The sequence below is a fragment of the Hippichthys cyanospilos genome, chromosome 18, assembly GCF_059441005.1.
Source record: "Hippichthys cyanospilos isolate Australia breed blue-spotted pipefish chromosome 18, RoL_Hcya_1.0, whole genome shotgun sequence".
NCBI lineage: Eukaryota > Metazoa > Chordata > Actinopteri > Syngnathiformes > Syngnathidae > Hippichthys > Hippichthys cyanospilos.
In genome coordinates, this window is record NC_142386.1 from 13,102,453 (window position 1) to 13,121,501 (window position 19,049).

At 39.6% G+C, this 19,049-nt stretch overlaps 1 protein-coding gene across 4 annotated transcripts; it reads right to left on the reverse strand.

Moving 5' to 3' along the window:
- Positions 1–366: 366 nt before the first annotated feature.
- LOC148409063 (spartin-like) lies at positions 367–17,913 on the reverse strand. Of its 4 annotated transcripts, XM_088441648.1 has the most exons (11): positions 17,831–17,911; positions 17,299–17,431; positions 16,431–16,510; positions 16,299–16,320; positions 13,413–14,085; positions 10,781–10,975; positions 10,507–10,645; positions 8,030–8,224; positions 7,149–7,307; positions 5,692–5,782; positions 445–2,099 (listed from the first exon to the last, which is right to left on the reverse strand). In XM_088441648.1, exons 5-11 carry the CDS (start codon positions 14,082–14,084, stop codon positions 1,817–1,819), a joined length of 1,734 nt encoding a protein of 577 aa, XP_088297774.1. In that variant the 5' UTR covers position 14,085; positions 16,299–16,320; positions 16,431–16,510; positions 17,299–17,431; positions 17,831–17,911; the 3' UTR covers positions 445–1,816. The 4 variants fall into 4 exon arrangements, with proteins under 4 accessions (XP_088297775.1, XP_088297774.1, XP_088297773.1 ...); XM_088441649.1 differs by having other exon boundaries at positions 367–2,099; positions 10,507–10,582; positions 17,299–17,913; XM_088441647.1 differs by having other exon boundaries at positions 17,299–17,911.
- Between the last annotated feature and the right edge of the window lie 1,136 nt (positions 17,914–19,049).

Consider the following 19,049-nt stretch of genomic DNA (forward strand, 5'->3'; position numbering starts at 1 on the left):
AATCAGTAATGAATAATGCATTACAGTGTGTCTGTGTGTGTGCACATCATTCTTTCAAATGAAACAATAAAACAATAAAATATGACAATAGAATCATTTGTGAATGAAAAACTAAAGATTCAAACTTTTGTTCAAGAATCTACTTAAGTGAATTTTAATCCCAGTCTCACAGTAACATGTCACACCAGGAAATGCTAACAAATTCATTCATTTTGCCAGTGAGGTTGGTAGATGCTATATATGGTTGGCAGGGGTGCATCAGAATAGTACGGCAAATTATTTAATAATTAGTTTCACAACACTGACCTTTGCTGAAGTGTGGTCAGAAAAACACACACTTGCTTTAAGTATGCAAATTAGTAACCCATCACGAGCAATTAAGTTCATGACAATAAATAAATAAAACTCAATAAGAATTCATAACCCGAATTCTAGTAAAAACAATTGGAAGAAATAAAACAATAAAAAAAATTAACAAAAAAATTATCATTACACAATTGATTTCAGACAGGAAAGCTTTAATCAATTAACAAAACATTGCTGATGCAATAAAATGCAGCACAAACAAAAATGTATTTGTTTCATTACATTATACTTAACAGTTTAAAACAATAATTGCGCATCATCAACTTAAAGAGGTAAACGTTGTGACAATATGGTACAGCAAAAGTAAACATTCCTTGTTAAAGAGTATAAGTTGAGTTTTTTTTTCCCCTCATTTTCAACCCACTTATTAGGGGGGTCGACTTCTAACCGCATAACTTGAAAAAGACCATTTTTTTTTCTCCACATATCTGTGTGTGAATAACATTAATTCCAATGCGAAATGAGTACTATCATGTCATGTACAAGGCTTAAAATGATTGTATATTCCTCTGATTCGATTTAGTATGCAATCGTTCTCGAGTGTTTGCACAAAAAGTCGAAAAGTGCACTTATGTCAAGCGTCGCCTTTTTGCCTTTTTTTTGTCAACAATGAGGCTGTGTGGATCATTTTTTGGCAGACTTGGACATATTATGAAAAGGAAAATACGGCTTGGCTTGTCTCCTTCAGCCCTTAGACGTGTGCTTGAAGAAGCCGGCATGGATATCAGCAGGTGAGGGGAGAAACAGCCAAGGGCAACCTTCCACGCGCTCATCTCACAACAATCATTGGTAAAGAATTTCCAAAGTAAGATAATCAGCAAATCATCTCAAAAGATCTCAATTTCAAACAAAGTGGACGGGTCCGAAGAAGAGTAATGAGGATGTTTGCGCAAATGACGAGCTGGAAGTAGAAGAGATTCGTGAGTTTAATGGGAGGAGCTATTTAGCGTGTCAGATGACATTTAGGTCTTTTCAACACTGTCAAAAAAATAAAGCATTGAAACTTCAAATCGTTTTATTGTTGCAACATTAGTTTCAGCATTTGCGTCTACACTTGCGTACATTGCCTCACACTTGCCCCCCCCAAACGCAGCAGTATGTTATTCGATGTGATGATGAAATGCATCTAAAAGTAGTATAATTTACAATAAAATATATATATTTATAAATAAAATATAATTTACAATTTGACATCTATGATATGTGGAACCACTAAAGTCAGGGGTAGACTTAAAACATGTTTTTTTGTAAAATTCACCCAAATTGAAATAGAAAAAGAGGGGGGGGGGGGGGGGTCGACTAATGAGGTCATCTTGTACTCAGAGAAAAATAGTATGTGATGAAAAGTACCTAAACTTCCCAAAGAGTGTCAATTTATGCTATGCCCAGAGCAATAAATAAGGAGTGTCTAAGCAGTACGTATGTAAGAAAAGGATCCGCCACCTCTATATCAGGTCTTGCTTTTGCCATTGTCCACTTTGTCTTTCTGCACTTCCATATCAGCGTCGGCGGCTGCCTGCGCTCCCTGTGATGTCCCGGGGGTTCCGTCCTCCATCGCCGGTGCTGCCATCTCATTGTTTCTGGAGCTCTTAACCATGCCCTTGGCCATCTCCTTGCCCGTGGTCTTCAAAATGGCCTTTAGCCCCAAGTTATCCACGTTGTACGCCGTTACGCCCACATTGGTCACAGAACGCAGCGCCGTGTCGGTGGCCTCGCCCGCATCGTTGCCGTACCTTGGCCACGAGGGGGTTCAATGTACCAGTCAAACGTTGAAAAACATTTCGCAACATTGTATTTGACTTACTGTGCATGTACAGGATTTACTGTACAGTGGACCCCCGGTTTACAACGTCCCTGCCTCACGTTTTTTTCACCGAATGACACGGATGTTTTTTTGTTCCCGCTTTACGCCATTTTTTTCACCTGACGACACCTCAAACATGTGCGCGTGTCTACTAGGGGCAATGCGCTCATAAATCACTACACGTGTCATTGTTTAAATCGACTGCAATGCTAGTCTGCTATTGGTCATTGTTATGACTCCCTAAGCTACCGGTCTACTATTGGTCGGCGTCGGGGGGGTGTCACGAAGATGGTTGCCTAAAGACTTGTTCTCGTTTAGGAGTGCTTTCAATATGGTATTTATTGTGCATTTTAGTCCTTAATTCCTACATTAATTGGTTAGCCATTGGTCCCAGGATGACTAGTGATGTTAAAGAGAGAAGTAAGTATGATTTATATCACGAAGCTGGAGATAATCAAGAAATACGAAGAAGGCTAAGCTAGCCTAGCTTAAGCTACTAGTGAATATGACCATAATAACCTCTTCACTTAAAGGAAAGTAAATCCTTTCTATATTTTTTATTTATGATGTTATTCAATTGTATGCATATAAATTATATATAAGTAGCAATTACTATACTATTTTGATACAAATTTTTAATATGTATGTACAATTTTGATGTTTTTACCTAGGGTTTTACACGCATTAGCTAATTAAAATAGGTATGGATTGCCTGCCCTACAGCGAATTCGTGTTACGATCTCAACGATGGAGCGGATTAATCTCGTAAACCGGGGGCCCACTGTATATAGTTAAATATCAATATTAGCATGGTTCAAGGTAATCGTAGCAAATATGCTATTTGTATGTGACTAGTTGGCCTTCACATCAATCAATCCCCAAAAACAGTATCAGTCAAAAGTTTGGAAACATCCTAAAATTCAGTGTTTTAATTATGTTAAGATTTTTCCTTACTGTAGATTCATACTGACATAAACATTATGAATAGAACGGACGGAATTCATTTTTAAACCCAATGTCACTTAATGACCTGGAATGACTTTCATTTCACAGTTGAGCATAGCTTGAAATTAGTGACCTTTTATCTATTTCAATGCAATGGATGAGAATTTCCAGCATGTAAAATTCTTGGGTTGTGGTGTCAGTGACAATAATTTTTATCCACTGCGTTTCTTTCTTCTTGTTTTTCTTTTAATGAATGGATAGATGACACTTGTGGTCAGCGCTCCTCTTAATATTATGCCAATTAAACACTATTGTAATCAATGTTCCCTCTAATTTTCAATGCAACTGAGCATTCACACAAACTCCATATGCAGGCTGTGAACCAAGGTGAGCAACTTCAGACATGCACACAGTGAGTCACCGTGTGCATTTCTGATGTCTGATGTCGCTCCTAAAGTGATCTATATCACATTACTCACATTTTGTCATTAATGAACTAGGAAGGGGGGGGGGGGGGGGTCCTAGAAGTCCTAGAATTCATGTGAACAGCACGACCCGATGATGTCCAACAACTTTTAACATATGAGTGGACCAGTAATGTGCTTCTGGGTACTTATGAAGGGATAGCTGAGGTGAAAAGTGTCATTCAGGACCAATATGGGAGAACAAATGCATCTATGATTGACGTGTTTGTAGGAGCCAATTCACAGCATTTGGAATTACTACTGGTTTTGAACCCGAAAGCAGAGTTCATTTAAATTTCTGTTTTTGTAAAGGCCAAGAGCTAGAAAGTTATTTATTTGTTTGTTGGTTGCTTTGGCAGAGAGAGAGGCGCATGATACTGGCCCTTTAAGAGCCTTGGGGCATGCGTCACAGGGCAGTTGAGATTGATTGCAGATGAGAGCACACGGTTTCCGTACCGTAATGTTTGCCTTTTATTTGAAGTATTTTACTACTACTGTGGAAATAAATTGATCGTTTTAATGAATCAAAACTAGACCTGTGGATTTTATTTTTTTTTATTTGAACCCGAGCAAGCATACGAGTAAGCCAGGCGGCCAGAAGTCTCTACTCGCACAATGTTGCCAAACAAATCACAACTATTTTTGTCCATTTTCAACAAGTTTGTTATTATTAATATATCTTGAGCAATAAGTGTTTTAGACATGACAGCGTAATGTATATTGCACTTGTCACCATGGCAATAAACCAGCCACAAGTTGTGAAAAAGAAATAAAACCTGATCCACTTTCACCACTTGTTCTTCTATTTGCATATACTCCGACAGCCATTCCATCTTAAAAGAAGCGCATTTATTTTTTGCTTTGGCTTGGTGAGTGGATGTGCTGCTCATTCGTTTCGCGAGGAAAAGGGGTTAGCATTTGCGTCTCTTAATTCCGCACTGTTGTTAGCTAGCTAACCTGCACGGAGTGTACTGTATATGCAGGGATCCTTTTCTGTCATTGCGGCTGTTCAGGTTTTAGTTTGTCGAATGAAAAAATAAAAAGTTTCGACGTACCCTCTGTAATGTTTTCACGGACTAGTCAACTTCTGTTTGGTGCATTGAATTTGTATTATCCAGTATTAATGTCTGAGATGTCCTATAGTGTGAGTTGTCAGTGAACTCATTCTCCGGTCAACTGGACACTTGTCACTCACTCGCTGTCACAATGCAAAACAGTAAAGAAAAAAATATTATTGGTCTACTTAATCAGATAAGATGAGGTCTAATATATTATTTATTATGCTTACATTGCATTTTGTTTTATGTGCAACATAAATTTTCTTGTGCGCTGAGAACGTGCGAGCAGTGCGCAATTGCGCAAGAGCGGCGCTTAGAGGGAATACTGGTTGTAATGTAGTTTTTGTTCATGTTTTATCAAAGGGAAGGACTGTTGAGAAATTTCGGATGCTACGAAAAAAAAACATTGTGACAATGTCACTGTTGTTACCAAAATAGCATGGTGTCACTCAATTGACTTATTTTCAAACAGAGGTTACTAATGAATGGAATAAGGTAGAATCTTACTTTCTTTTTCCAGGTGAAGAATGGAGTCCAATATTTCATATGGTACCATCAAGGTCTACATGGACTCACAATACAATACTCTGTCGGCCTTGAAAAACGCACCAAAATGCTCGAAATCACCTCAAAATCAATTTGAAAGTGTTCCCAAACTTTTGACTTCCTTACTTTCAAAAGGTTATGGACTCCCACCCTAACCTATTGAATGCAATGCCAACTGTTCTCAAACAAGGAGATGAATGGGGAAAAAAATACATTTGCATCTATTCATTCCTATGAGTGCTGCACTATATAAATAAAATATACTTACTTATTTTATGCAACTTTCTTTATTAGTGAGGAGTATACCCAGAAACACCAGAAAAGAAAATGTATCGAATAAGCCGGCAAGCAATACATTACCAAAAGCCAAGCGACAAGAGGAAAAGAAGTTAGATATCAGCAGGCGTGTTTAAAAGCTTCCCTAAGCCCCTAAATCTGAAAAGATGCAAGTAAAAAAAGATCAGGAAGTTCCCAAGCAGGAAGTGAGCCACAGGAGAGGTCGACTCACTTGTATGTCACCGTGTTCACTGTTGCAGACGATACGCTTTTTCCGATGAGCTTGGCTCCCGTCTCCAGGCTGGTCCACACAGCAGTGAAGCCTGAAGTGATTCAAGTACAGCAAACATTTTTTTTTGAGTGTTGTTCTGAATTGGCACCACCAAACATCTCTCTGGTTTTCATAGATGTCAAAGTCCAGTCCTTGAGGGCCAGTGTCCAGCACGTTTTTGATGCTTCTTCCCAAACACCTGCTTCAAATGATTAACATCATTTTCAAGCTCCTGAGAGCTTGCAGATAAGCTAATCATTTGAATCAGATCTTCTGGGGAGAGAAACCTGGAAAACACGAAGGACTCAGGCCCTAAAGGCAGTTTTTCATTTTGAAGCATGAACATGGGTAAACATAAGCAGCCATTTTAGCATCATTTCTAGGGGTCCTTAAAAGCGGACTTTACCTGTCTTTATTTTTTCTGAAGAAAATTAGCTTCACTCAAAAAATAAGCACACCAGGTGTATTGGACACTCCAAATTGCCTTTGGGTGTGTTTGTGAGCGTGAAAAGGTTGATCGTTTCTGTGTGCCCTTCGATTGGCGAATTCAGGGTGTCCCCTGCATGACAGCTGGGATAGGTAGCAGCACGCCAGTGAGGTCTAAACCTGCAAAACATCTAAAGAAGCCTTTCATTTTGCAGTCTTTTTTAGGACATTAGGGCCATTTCCAGGGTCCTTGAACAAGATTTATATTATACTAGACAAGGTATAAACTACAAGTGTTCGATGTTTTATTTATTTATTTATTTTTAAATTACATCTCAACTGATGGAGCAGTCTGGCATGAAATTCCAGTTCACTCCAGAGCTTGATTAAGTATCTTAAAAATTCAGCCCACAAAGTCATTTTCAGATTTGAGCCTTGTTTGGCTTAGTCTTCATTTTGTGGCGCCACCTCTGGCCGCTGTTGATAGTGCATTTGTTGGTGGAGAAGGACAGTGTGGCTTCAGTTGGGAGCAGTTGTTGTTGGTGCACACGCGTTGTTCCTTCTGAGAGCTCTGGCCCACGAACATCTGTGAGTTGTGTATTTGTCGTTGGAATGTTGTGATTTAAAATATGCCCAAAATTAGTTGTTTGTTGGACCAATTCGTTACCGTAGATAGCATGCTTGCTAATATTAGTTTTTATCTTCAGTATGTTATATAGTGTTGCTTTGTATGTGTTTAGCTCATTAGCATTTTTGTTGTTTGTACTGATAGGAATATCATTTGTAATTCAGTTATGTAATTGATTTAATCTATGCAATTTGTGTACATTTAGTGCAATTTGCAATTTTTATTTCATGTGTTTTGTTTCCGCAAACATTTGCAATGGGTGTCCTTTGAAAATTTGCTTTCTAAAGGAGCTTTAGCTTTCTAAAAGTTTGAGAACCCCTGGTCTATTGCAACCACTGAGCTAAAAAAGTGGAAAATGTGTCACCTTGCAGGCCCCTGGCGGCCACAAATTTGGCTCCTTGCAGATTGGATGGCTCTCCATCTTTGCTCTTCATGGACTCCGGGATCAGCTTGGCGCCATGTTTTTTCACTTGTGGGGCCACCTTCTCCGCAAGATGTTCAGCCAATGTGCTCACGCCATCCACTGTCAGATTACACATGCCAAATATCACAAGGTACAATGTCATCCTAGAGCTGCGAGCCCTTGCCGCCCAAGTCAAGCCTGAGCGTTGGCACGTTTGGACAATGGCAATTTGAGCTTGGATTTTCTGGAAAATTACAAAGTTCAGAAGAAAAACTATTTCAAGAAAATATGGCTACCAAAAACTATATCCCAGCCCCCATTTAGGATAGAGTAGGGGTACAGTGACATTTTGTAAATCTTGTGTGGTTCTACATGCCTCTAACCAATAGGTGTTTAACTCCAGTCCTTGACAGCCGGTATCCTTCATGTTTGCCGGTTTTCTGCAACCCACCACACCTGATTCAAATGATTATTTTATTAGCAAGCGCCCCAGGAGCTTGAAAAGGACCCTAACCATTTGAATAAAGTGTGTTTAAGAGAGAAAGTTCGAAAACATGCAGGATACCGGCCCTCGAGGACTGGAGTTTGACCCCTATGCTCTAACCTTGTGTTCATATCTCTTCGGGAAATGTACTGGGTTTTTTTTTTTTTTAAACTGCACAAAAATGCAACCTCATTAAAAAAAAAAAAAATCTCTCAAGCAGGTCAGTGGACTTTTCAAGGGCCATACTACTACTCCTAATAATAATAATAATTTTAACCATAACAATAGGGACATTCCTGCTTCCAAGGTCCCTGCTCGGGCCCTCATGAGACCTGTGTGAATCTTTCTGACAGCTCACCCAAGTATTGGCTGACTCGTAAAGCGCCCCCTGTGGCCTGCTTGGCCAACTGCAAGCCTTTGGAAACCTGCGGGTTGACTTCGGAAGGTGTCTCCTCGGGCGTCAGGTGGTCCCGGACCTTCAGCGCACCCTTCTGAATAGCCCTGGTGGTGGCCTCAGCACCTCTGACTACTTCGTGACCCAGCCGTGCTGCCCCTGGAAGACACATACAGGTAGATGCCAATGGATAGTATATTTGAAATTCCAGTCTTCAAACAGTCTCACTAAATTTATTATTATGAGAAGAGCCACAAAAAAAAAAGTTTCAAGAAGGCCAGGCCTGAAAAGATACAAAGCCTCTATTTAGAGACAAAGCCACCTGACAGGTCATGTCAACTTTGATTGGCAAAATCAGGTTTCATCATGACTTGGGAACAAGGTTAATACGATTAAGGAAAACTTTAAAATAATGAACAATACAATGGACAAAAAGAAAATTTAGTCTACAAATTAAAAGTCACAATGCTTTTTGATTTTCTTTTTTCTGCGAGGATTTTTGTTATGACATCTTCAAAATAAACTTCAAGCTCAAAATGAAACTCAAATGAAAACTAGCAAATTTCATCATGTTTACAAAATTGCCTAAAATTAACTATAAACAAAGCACAAAACCCTTATTATCCCTTATCAGGATTTTTAATGGCAAATCAAATTTGAGTTTTCAAGGTTCATTTTAAATGGAATAATTGAAGTATTGCTGTATGTCCCTACAGAGGAAGGAAGGTCAAACTGTCACTTAATGACTTCTTTTTTTTCTTACACTCTACCAACACTCCATATATGAATAAAAAAACGCTCTAAAAATAATTTAACTTAAAAATCAAAATTGTTGGGCTAATGGCTCATTGGATTTTTTTATTTATCAAATAGCTCATTATAAACACAAATATGATCAAAAGTGACCGCCAGAAAAGGCCACAAATATGGGAGAATTTCATTTTTTTATAATGGTAAGGAAAACCAAAATGGCCGAATTCCTGTTGAATGTAACATTGGGCTCAAACGACATTTTGCAACTCTTGGGCTGTTAGATATGCCTAGAAATTGTCATACATCCTGGTAAAATGTACAACTGGGGCCAGTTCATTAAACTTACTTGGGGAAAGTACTAATACATGTTTTTTTTTTTTTTTTTCTGGACAAAAAAATAAATAAAATGCCTGAACCTTTTTCCAAGTAAATAGCCTACTGAATACATTAAATCTGGTAAATAAATTCGGAGGTCAAAATCAAACAAGACAAAACATATATTTCCTTTAGAAATGTCCCTACCTTAAAAATGACATCTCATACTTTCGATGTGTTCAGAACAGAACTTTCACAAAATGTTTAAAATCTAGAGAACATGAAAATGTGATAATCCATGGAAAGTCAGTTATATTTATTCAATGGGCTCAGCGCAATACATAAAAAACATGAAGATACATTTTTTTTTCATTTTTATTGCCAAATAGATGTCTTTAGTGAATGGAGTTCAGTGTGTATTTGGTTTTGTCATTCTTGGCGCAGTGCATCATCACCAAATTTGAATTTTGGCACTTTCGGTCCTCCATACTAGGAGGCAATACCTGTATAACAGAAAAGCTGCTTCGTAAATAATGATAAGTTACAGTCCACGTTTTTGTCGCCACCTAAAGGCTTTATATATACATCACAGAATATTACCAAATGAATGTCGTTAGGGCAGTGGTTCTTAAACCTTGTTGGAGGCATCGAACCCCACGGTTCCATATGCTCATTCACTGAACCCTTCTTTAGTAAAAAGTAAAATATGATTTGAGTAAGTCCGTACGGCGATCGACCCTTTAGATCGCCGGCCGCAGCTTATTTGCCTGGATCGGCGCATGAACTGGTAGCTCTTCGTATCACGCGGTACCAACGAAGTAGCTCTTGGTTTCAAAAAAGTTGGTGACCAATGCAGTATATTATCAAAGTTTCAGTCATATTCGGTGCAGTACATTGAAATGTAAATGTGACATCTTTTGTCACCACTGTAGCGCTATATGTATTACAGTATATTATCATAAAGTTGTCCACAACCTGTGACTCTATATATACATAAATAAGGTTTGCCAAGTTGTTTGCCGAGTTCTTGAAATGGTACAGCCCAAATTTGAACTTGATTGGGTAAACCATGTAGGAAAAGGGGACAAAACTATGACCCCTGTAAATGTACAAAATAGGCCAAAATAGGCCCAGAAATAGAACCACAATTTTGGGGTTAGTGGTATAGTAATAATAATAATACTAATAACAATAATAATAATGATAATAACATGTTTCGTTAAATTAAAATTAAAATTGTAGGTATAATAAATGACATCTTCAAAATGTTGTCATGTTCTTGTTCAGCACTTTGTTTACGAAAAGTATTACTGGATGATGAAAAGTATTTCTTTTTTTTTTTTTTTTTAAGTTGAATCTACTCTGATGCTCACCTGTCATGATTCCTTGACCCATCTTCTCGCTCCAAGTCGGAAGAGGAGCTTGGGCCCCGCTCTCGCTAGACACCACCTGAGGACCAAGGGGGACCGTCTCACTTAAGCTGATGATGTCGGAGCCCACGCTCTCTGGGCTCTGTCAGAAGACAATCAGTAGAAAATCATTAAAGTTCAGAGGTCATGGCTTTGCAAATGTATATATGTATAATGTGAATATGGCCTCGCAAGATAACACTGTAAACCCAAAACAGGCTTTATCCACATCTCCCACCTGCACCCTGAAGTCCGTCAGCTGCATTATGAGGTCTCGGAACGTCTCTCTGTCGGCAGCAGGCAGCTGTGATGACAGCACCACGCCGATGAAAGCGCCCGGCATCGGGGCCAGCAAATCTGGTAGCATGTAGATGCCGGAGGGGGCCAGCAGCACCGGCGTGCTGGGCGTAAGCGAGTGCAGCCAGCTGCACACCTGTATGGAACATACACACAATTGGTATAACACAGAAGCAGTCTAACAGCCTGTCAATACTCTATCTTGCTCAGGCGTAAATGAAGGTACTTTTGATTCAAATCAAATGCTAAAATGACAAAGAATGGCAGGCTAAAGCTTGGTTTATGCTCGTTTCATGAACGCTACGCGTGGGAATCCAGCCCGCATGCATTTTTGTACTCGATGTGGCTTGCCCCCACAGTAAGCCAATATTCTCCCACACTATAGGGGGCAGTAAAAAGCATCTACAGCACACAAACTACCGTAAAGTATAACAGAAGTAAAGAATACTAGTATAGGAATTTTTACAATAACAACAGTTGACACTAGCGTGTTTCAAAGAAAAACCTTTATATTGCCTACTATCACTGCAAAGAAAAAAAATCGAATTAAATAGGAATCAACATCACAAAGGGGAATATTATATGCTTGTGAGACTAATGTGTGGATGAGCAATCGCTCTCTATGAGATGTTGACAACGTTCACGGTAATGTTATAACAAGTGTTGGTATTGGCAAACCTCCACCAACAGTAGCTCGTTGGCCATGTTTTACACATGATAGCTTCTGCGTGGTTTAGAAATTTCAGGTAGTGCATTGTGCAGAAAATCCGGCCTGTGCAGACGTCGCATGGAGTGACGTGGTTGCCAAAATGACGTTATTTGGACGACATGTGTGCCGCGCAAGCCTCATGGAATCATCAGGCATAAACCAAGCTTAAGCCATGAAAACATCCAATCAAGAGCTTAAAAAAAAAAAAGTGAAGTAGTTGATGAAAAGGTATGTTTTATGACTGGTCACAACAATGTAATTACTCATTGTGAAAACCCACCAAACCAATTTGGGTACGTGCAAATGCATATATCATGCTAAAGATCATGTGTACGAAAAAATTTTTGTTCTATGTTTATTTTGACATACTTTACTAAGCTTTTGTTTGAGAGCTTTGAGGCTGTCATCTTTCTCTCGAAGTGCAAACACAAAGTAAACAGCTCTGGTCATGTGACAATATTCTCTAAACATGTGACATTGCACACATTTCATCTACACATCATAGTATTTCAGTACGTCATTAAAAATGATTGAAAAATCATTTATAGAACCTCATAAATAGAATTTTCTTTTCAGTCACATGCGTTGAAATGGGTTAATGTTAGAATTTTTTGTGACATTTTTATTTTTGGGTAGAGTGTGGTGGGAGTTTGGCTCAATTAACTTTGGGAAACACTGTTGTGGCTGACATAAAGTCAGGAAAACAATTTTGTCAGACAAAAAAAAAATTGTGTTTGTCCAGTGTCGGTCAGTCAGGCAACTGTGACTTTTTGTTGGCGCCTGGCACAACAATGAGCAGAGCATAGAAAACAAAAGCGCTGACTCGAGCGTTAATCTTTCTATTGTGTTGCTGGTCAGCAAAGCGCCATTCATCAACACTTTGCTTTGATTCAGTCGGAAGCAACAAAGTACAAGGACTTTGTTACTGTTGGGGCATAAACGATGATGGGAGCTGATTAGGAGCTGCAATGTATTCTCCATCTATGACATTATTAAAAATAACTAAATAAATGAATAGTCATAAAAAAAAACATAGGTTTATATTTTCAGTTGTTTTTATTAGCTAAGTTTCTGAGTTTGCAATGTTTTCTGTAATTACCGGAAGTTTTGTTTCTTGTACCATGAAATGGTCAGAACACTGGTGTCCAAACTACAGCATGTGGGCCATTTGTGGCCCATAAAAGATGGGTTCCGGCTGCCATTGCATCAGTGACTGATTTCAGTGAAAATACAAATTTTCGACAGATTTCGATTCCAGGGATTTCTCCAAAAACAACCTCAAGGTGTCGACTTTAAATCAGCAAGCAGCCAAAAGTTTCCATTTGTAATTGAAGTGTCAAAACATTAAACGTGTTTTTCTCAAAACTAATGATTTCAACCTCAAATTACTATTTTTGAGCTACCCCCATGTATTACGCCTAAATTCAAAGGCCATTAGGCATAGAATTAGAAGATTTCAATGTCTCAATTTTCATTTTCAAAGACATAAGCCTGATTTTGCGAAAAGGCACCACAAATACCCTGTGGTACTTTTCCAATTTTGTACTGATAAATCAGTACCAGAATCCACATTTTTAGAAGCTTAGATGCCTGAATTTCTACTCAAGCTAAAAGTGTGAGTACTGTAATTCTTTTAATATTGTAAGAATTACCGGTACTCTACTTTTTTGTTCTCATCCAAGCGGCACACCAAAGTAAAGTCTCTCTGGCATAAGTTTTACTGAAAAAATATAGTTAAGTTTTACTTAAGTACAGGATCCGCACTTTTTCTAGTATTTGCACTTCTACCTAGTGTTGGTTTTTGCCACATGAGTCAAAAATGTGTAAAATGATCAGCAAAGTATCAGAAAGCATGTGTACTCACGTCCAAGAAGACAGGTCCCCTCCCATCGGGGGCGCCGCTAGCAAAGCTAACGATGCGAAGGTAGCCAGGCTGTGACAGGGCGCTCACCTGCCCGCTGGGAGCCACAAAGAACATCTGCACACCTGAGGGGATGAGGAGCAACTCGCTCTGGCTTTCCGGCGGCGCCTGGTCCCACCCGGCCGGCCCGCCGGCCAGACTGCGGTGGCCGTCGGCGGGCCGGGGTGAGTACATCGGGGGCAGGGCGGCCGAGGTCTGAGGCTCAACGGGTGCTGCGTTCCTGGCCGGCAGCGGCGGCGGTTGCAGGGGAGGGATCGAGGGGTAGAGGTGCTGCTTGGGGTAGAGGCTGGGGGTCAGGTCCATGAGCAGCCGTCTCCTCTGGGCAGGAGAGGGCGCCCGCGAGGCATCCAGGGCCGCTAGGTGGCTGCTGACTGTACGCAGCGCGCCCTCCATTCGCCGCTGCAGCTCACGAGCTTGATCCCACTTGGCCCCCTGGTGACGAGGCCCGCCGGTGGGCACGCCAACGCCTTGCATGAGATGTTGGTGACCCTTGCGGTAGTATTCGGCTGCCTCTGCGCCGTCTCCGCCCTCCTCTAGCGACAGGCCGCGGCTCAGGCAGCTGAAGGCCAGCTCGTACTGGTCCTTGATCAGTAGCAGCTCCGCCGGCTCCCCCATGCTGAGGAAAACGATGAAATACTCAAACTTTTTCGGAGGAAATGTTAAATAAAAAACACACAAAGCAAATGAAGTCATAACTAAATAATGTAACTGTAACAGACAAAAATAGAACTATTAAATACTACTAATGTCTAACTTTATGAAAATACAAATGACTGAATCCAAGAAAAGGTGGCATGGTGGCAGACTGGTCAACATGTTCACCTCACAGTGCAGAGGTCGCGGGTTTGCCTCTGGTCCCAGGCCTTTCTGTGAGGAGTTTGCATGTTCTCCCCGTGCCTGCATGGCTTTTCTCGCCACATTTCAAAAAACATTAATAGCAGGTATCGGATGTGCTAAAGCTGTGGTTTTCAAAGTGGGGTCTGCGGAAAGTGAAATAATTGGGTTAATAACCGCAATTATTTCACGGACGTACCGCAGTCAGGTCACAGGCTCCCATGGGTCCGCAAACCCCAAAGTGGAGGTCTGAACCCCACTTTGAGAACCACTGCCAAAGCACAGGTGTCAAACAGAAGGCCCGGGGGCCAAATCCGGCCCACCATATTACTTTATGCAGCTTGCAATAGGTAAATTTCTATGACCCTTTCTAGAGCCCGTTCCAAAATCTTAACTTGTCGTGTATAATAAATAAGAAAGTTAAGGTTTTACAGTATTTTTTTTCTTTCGTTTTGTAACGTCAACAATAATTTAAACTTTTATCCTTTACTTCTGATTTCAAAACTACTATGCCATCAATTTGTTGGGTAGAGTAATAATACCAAAGGACGATTTAAAATGGACTTGGTTTCCTAATGATATCGGCCGAATGAGGGAAGTTGTACAAAATCGCCCGTGAAAAAAACAATAGAAAAATATTTTAAAAAATATTAGTTCATGAATGTTCTGAGAGCCAGCCTATTAATTGGTATCCATTGTTTGCTTTGGTGACGCTGTGGTCATCACAGCGGGAAACTTCAACCACTGCGACTTTAGGACTGTTCTTTTTCCTAATATTATTTATTAATTATTATTTGTTCGATTTGGAATGTGGTCTGAATTTGGAATTTCACTGTGTGGTTTCGTGCTGTACATGTGACAATAAATCTCTTTGAATCTAATGCGTGTAAAACCCCAGGTAAAAATCAAAATTGAATATACATATTAAACATTGGTATCAAAATAGTATAGTAAGTGCTATGTATATATAATATACATGTATATAATTGAATAACATCATAAATAGCGGTCCATGTTGTAAGGTGAAAAAACACGGCAGGGACGTCATAAACCGGGGGTCCACTGTATATTTGAAAATAGAATCATAGATCTTGTTATCATTAAATGATATTACATGGGTGGCACTTCTCTGGAGGCGGCCATGTTTGTTATAGCTACTGACAATAGTACATGCAGCACCTGCAGCACCTCCCGCTGTCCGTAATGAAAAACGGTCTAAATCTTACACTTTCCTTTTAAGTATTGATTTATTACTTAAGTATCTGGAAATTAATGTTCTTAATGTACCTAAGTATTGATTGCCCAAACTCAAAAACGTGAAAGTACATCCCTGGCATTGAATGAGTTAGTATATTTTTTAAAATGTAATCATTTTGACATTTGTCAAAATGCGTTTTGTACCTACGATTGATTGATAACGAGGCAATGAAGCCAGCAAAGCTCAAAGCGGCATTTTATTTTATAATGCTGTTTTTGACTCAATAATTGGGGGGAATTGACTCTGTTTGTTAACAGGAGGCATGCAATTTTCAACTTTTCTTTTCTAAACTTCAGTATAGCTACAGTAATAAATATACCTGTTGTCAAACTGAATCTGTTGGAGAATAAAAGGCCCATGTTTCATTTTTTAAATTGAATAACGCTAATAAATGTTAAATGATTTTTCGTGTGTTTGCTTGTTTGCTTTGTTTCTGCAAATATTTGCAAGGGGGTTCTTGGAAAATGTGCTTTCTAAATGTTGTCCCAGACTCCAAAAAGTTTGAGAACCTCTGGTCTAAGGGACCTATGCGCAAGTGTTTGGTCATTGTTTATGATGATGATTATTTTAATTTTAACACAAAACTCCCACTCTGCACTTATTTCCAGCAGTATAGTAAAAAAAACAAAAAAAAAAACATGTAGTGGCCCTTGAATACACACCATTCAAACTCTCAAAGCACTGTGGAAGTAGCCTAAAAGACTATAATAATAACAATAATAATAATAAAAACTTACCTTGGTTGTGTTGCGCCACTTCCTGTCAAAAAACAAAAACAAAAAGTTTCTTGCAACGTATTCTTATTTCATTCTCAAACACTCAGTGACAGGAGGATGCGTGTGAATCTTTTGTTAAGTGTTTCATCTCACCTGTCACACCCTCAAGTTGCCACAGGCACGTCACTTCCAGCTTATAAATTTACAACTCAAACTGCCTTCTGCTGAGTCATCTATTCAAAATACACATGTTAGTTTTATCCTGTGGCTGAACAAATGATTTAGAAAAAAAAATACACCCAGCCATCTATTTTCTTGACTGCTTTTCTTTATGAGGGTATCCCTAGCTGTCTTTGGGCAGTCAATGGATTTTTTTTTGTTTTTGTGCTGACTAATGTGGTTGAAATGCAAAGCGGGTGTGACCCATCAAACGGGTTTTTTCTCTTGCGTGAAAGATGGGTGAGGCAGTTAAGTGAGAGACGGCAGAACAAAAGGAAACAGCTGTAAAGCAAACAAATAGTGAATTTGAAAACCGGGTTTAATTTGAACTCATTCAATCCCAAAGGTGTCGCTTTATGTTTTTAAGAATCCAGACATTCAACCCCAAATGTTAAAGTAAGAGTGAGTCTAAAATTCCTGGCAATAAATGAGTTTTAAAGATGTGAGTACAAGCACAGAACCAAATTAGAGATAGTAGATATAGAGAGATATGCCTGTAATCATCTTTTATTGGAAAGATACTGGCCTTATTCTTAAAGTATGGAGTAGTCATAGAGGGTGCCGATACCAGCCACCGCGATTTAAGTACATCCTCCTTGGCAGTAGTTGGCGCTACATAGCGAATCATCAGTTGAATCAGAAAAAAAGGTCACTGTTTGACATAAACTTCAAATGAGCCATACTGCAATTGCAATATGGAGGTATGAACTCGTAGACAACCCGTAATTTATTGATGTTGAATTCAGGCATTACTTTTCCTTAGTAACAGGGCTCTTGAGCCAGCTTTGGCGGCTCTACTTACCTGTGGAAAGCGCTGACGGGAAGCCACGCTTCCCTGACTTTGTGAGCGACGCAGCAGCTCAACTACTGACAGCTCGCTGACCCAGAGGTCACCTCACACCACTTGTTCGCTCCAACGTTGGTTCTGCCAGCCGCTGCCCGTATCCATTTCGAATGCCAGACATGTTAGCGGCGTGTGAATGGAATTTTCAAAGTCGGAAATGAAAAACGTGCACATCTAGGCCATTTTGGGGGGGTGCTCAAGCACCCTTGAAATGAATCCAAGTGCTCGAAATATTTGAGAGCATATTTTATTTTCTTTTTTGTGAGCTTTTTAAATGCTAGTATAGTAATATTTTAACAAAAACTATCTAGAGTAATCCCCTAAATATAAGACGCACGTTTTTTTCTGAAAAACGTAGGCCATGATTATGGGTGCATCCTAAAAACGGTAGCTTTTTTTTCGATACAATTCGAGGAAGATTGATCAGTCACATAAGCTTAGTTTTGACGCATGGATGTGCATTTTTATAAACCGCCGTAGTCTTACTTACAGTAATTACCGTAACTGGGTGAGCTACAGGTCGGACTTCAGGAGGCTGCTAGCAGCAAGTGCAGCTAACAGCAGTTCGTGTTAGCTGAGGTTGTAAGTAAGCACCCGAAAGCCAGTTACGGAACACGGAAAGGTGACTCGTTTGTTAATTGCGGTCTTTTGGCACATATACACAATCATTAACTTGGTGAAACGCGGATGCAGTGAAACTTTGGGTATTTATAGTAAAATGAACACTCGAGCCGCCTCGTGAGGAAAAGCAAAAACAATTGCTTAGAGCACGTTACACTGGCACTGCGTTCGCTGACCGCTCACAAAGTGGGAAAAGTGAAACACACTTAAGTTTACAAGCAAATACTGTATATAATTTACGGATTTGAACATAAGAAAATATGTAGATTTTAGAAGAATGAGATGTATTTTTTTTGCTATCCTTTTTTAGTTGAGGCCAACGTGTTGGTGCGTCTTATACATGCCTGTCTATCACTGCACCCTGAGCTACTCAAATGCCCCTCATTGAAACAGCCTTGCCAACGCTTGTAATCCTCCAATCGGCCATTATTGTACACCATTCATTCTGACCAGGTCATATTAATACAAATAGTCAAACAATGGAATTGTTGCTGCATATGTTGGAAAAGAAAGAGTATGGCCATCAAAGATTTTATTTTAAACAGTTCACTATGACAGGCATGAATTGGAATTTTTGTGAATTATTTTTTCAATCAAATTTGCATTTTTACAGCCTGCCCCAAAATCATTCCAATCCCCTAAATTATTCATGTATTTTAATATTCTGTTGTCTCGGCTGAAACAAGAGGCTGTACGATTGAGGCTGATAGATTGTCAAAACGGTTTGAGGATGTCAATTATTTATTTTTAAACACTTGTGTATTCCATACAAGAACAATTTCAGAAGAGTGTAAAGTGTCTCACTCAGAGACACCGTGGGAGGCTTTTTTTTTCCCTTTTTTGTCTGTTTTTAGGATGGTGTCTGTTTGCCGTTTTGCTCATTGTTATTCTGGACCAGCACACCATGGCTGACACTCAGTGTGTGTGTGTGTGTGTGTGTGTGTGTGTGTGTGTGTGTGTGTGTGTGTGTGTGTGTGTGTGTGTGTGTGTGTGTGTGTGTGTGTTTCACTGTCGACACTCTCACATCATCTCCGCTGACATTATGCTGTCATCAATAACTGTGGGAAAAACAAACAAGTGGGCCTTCT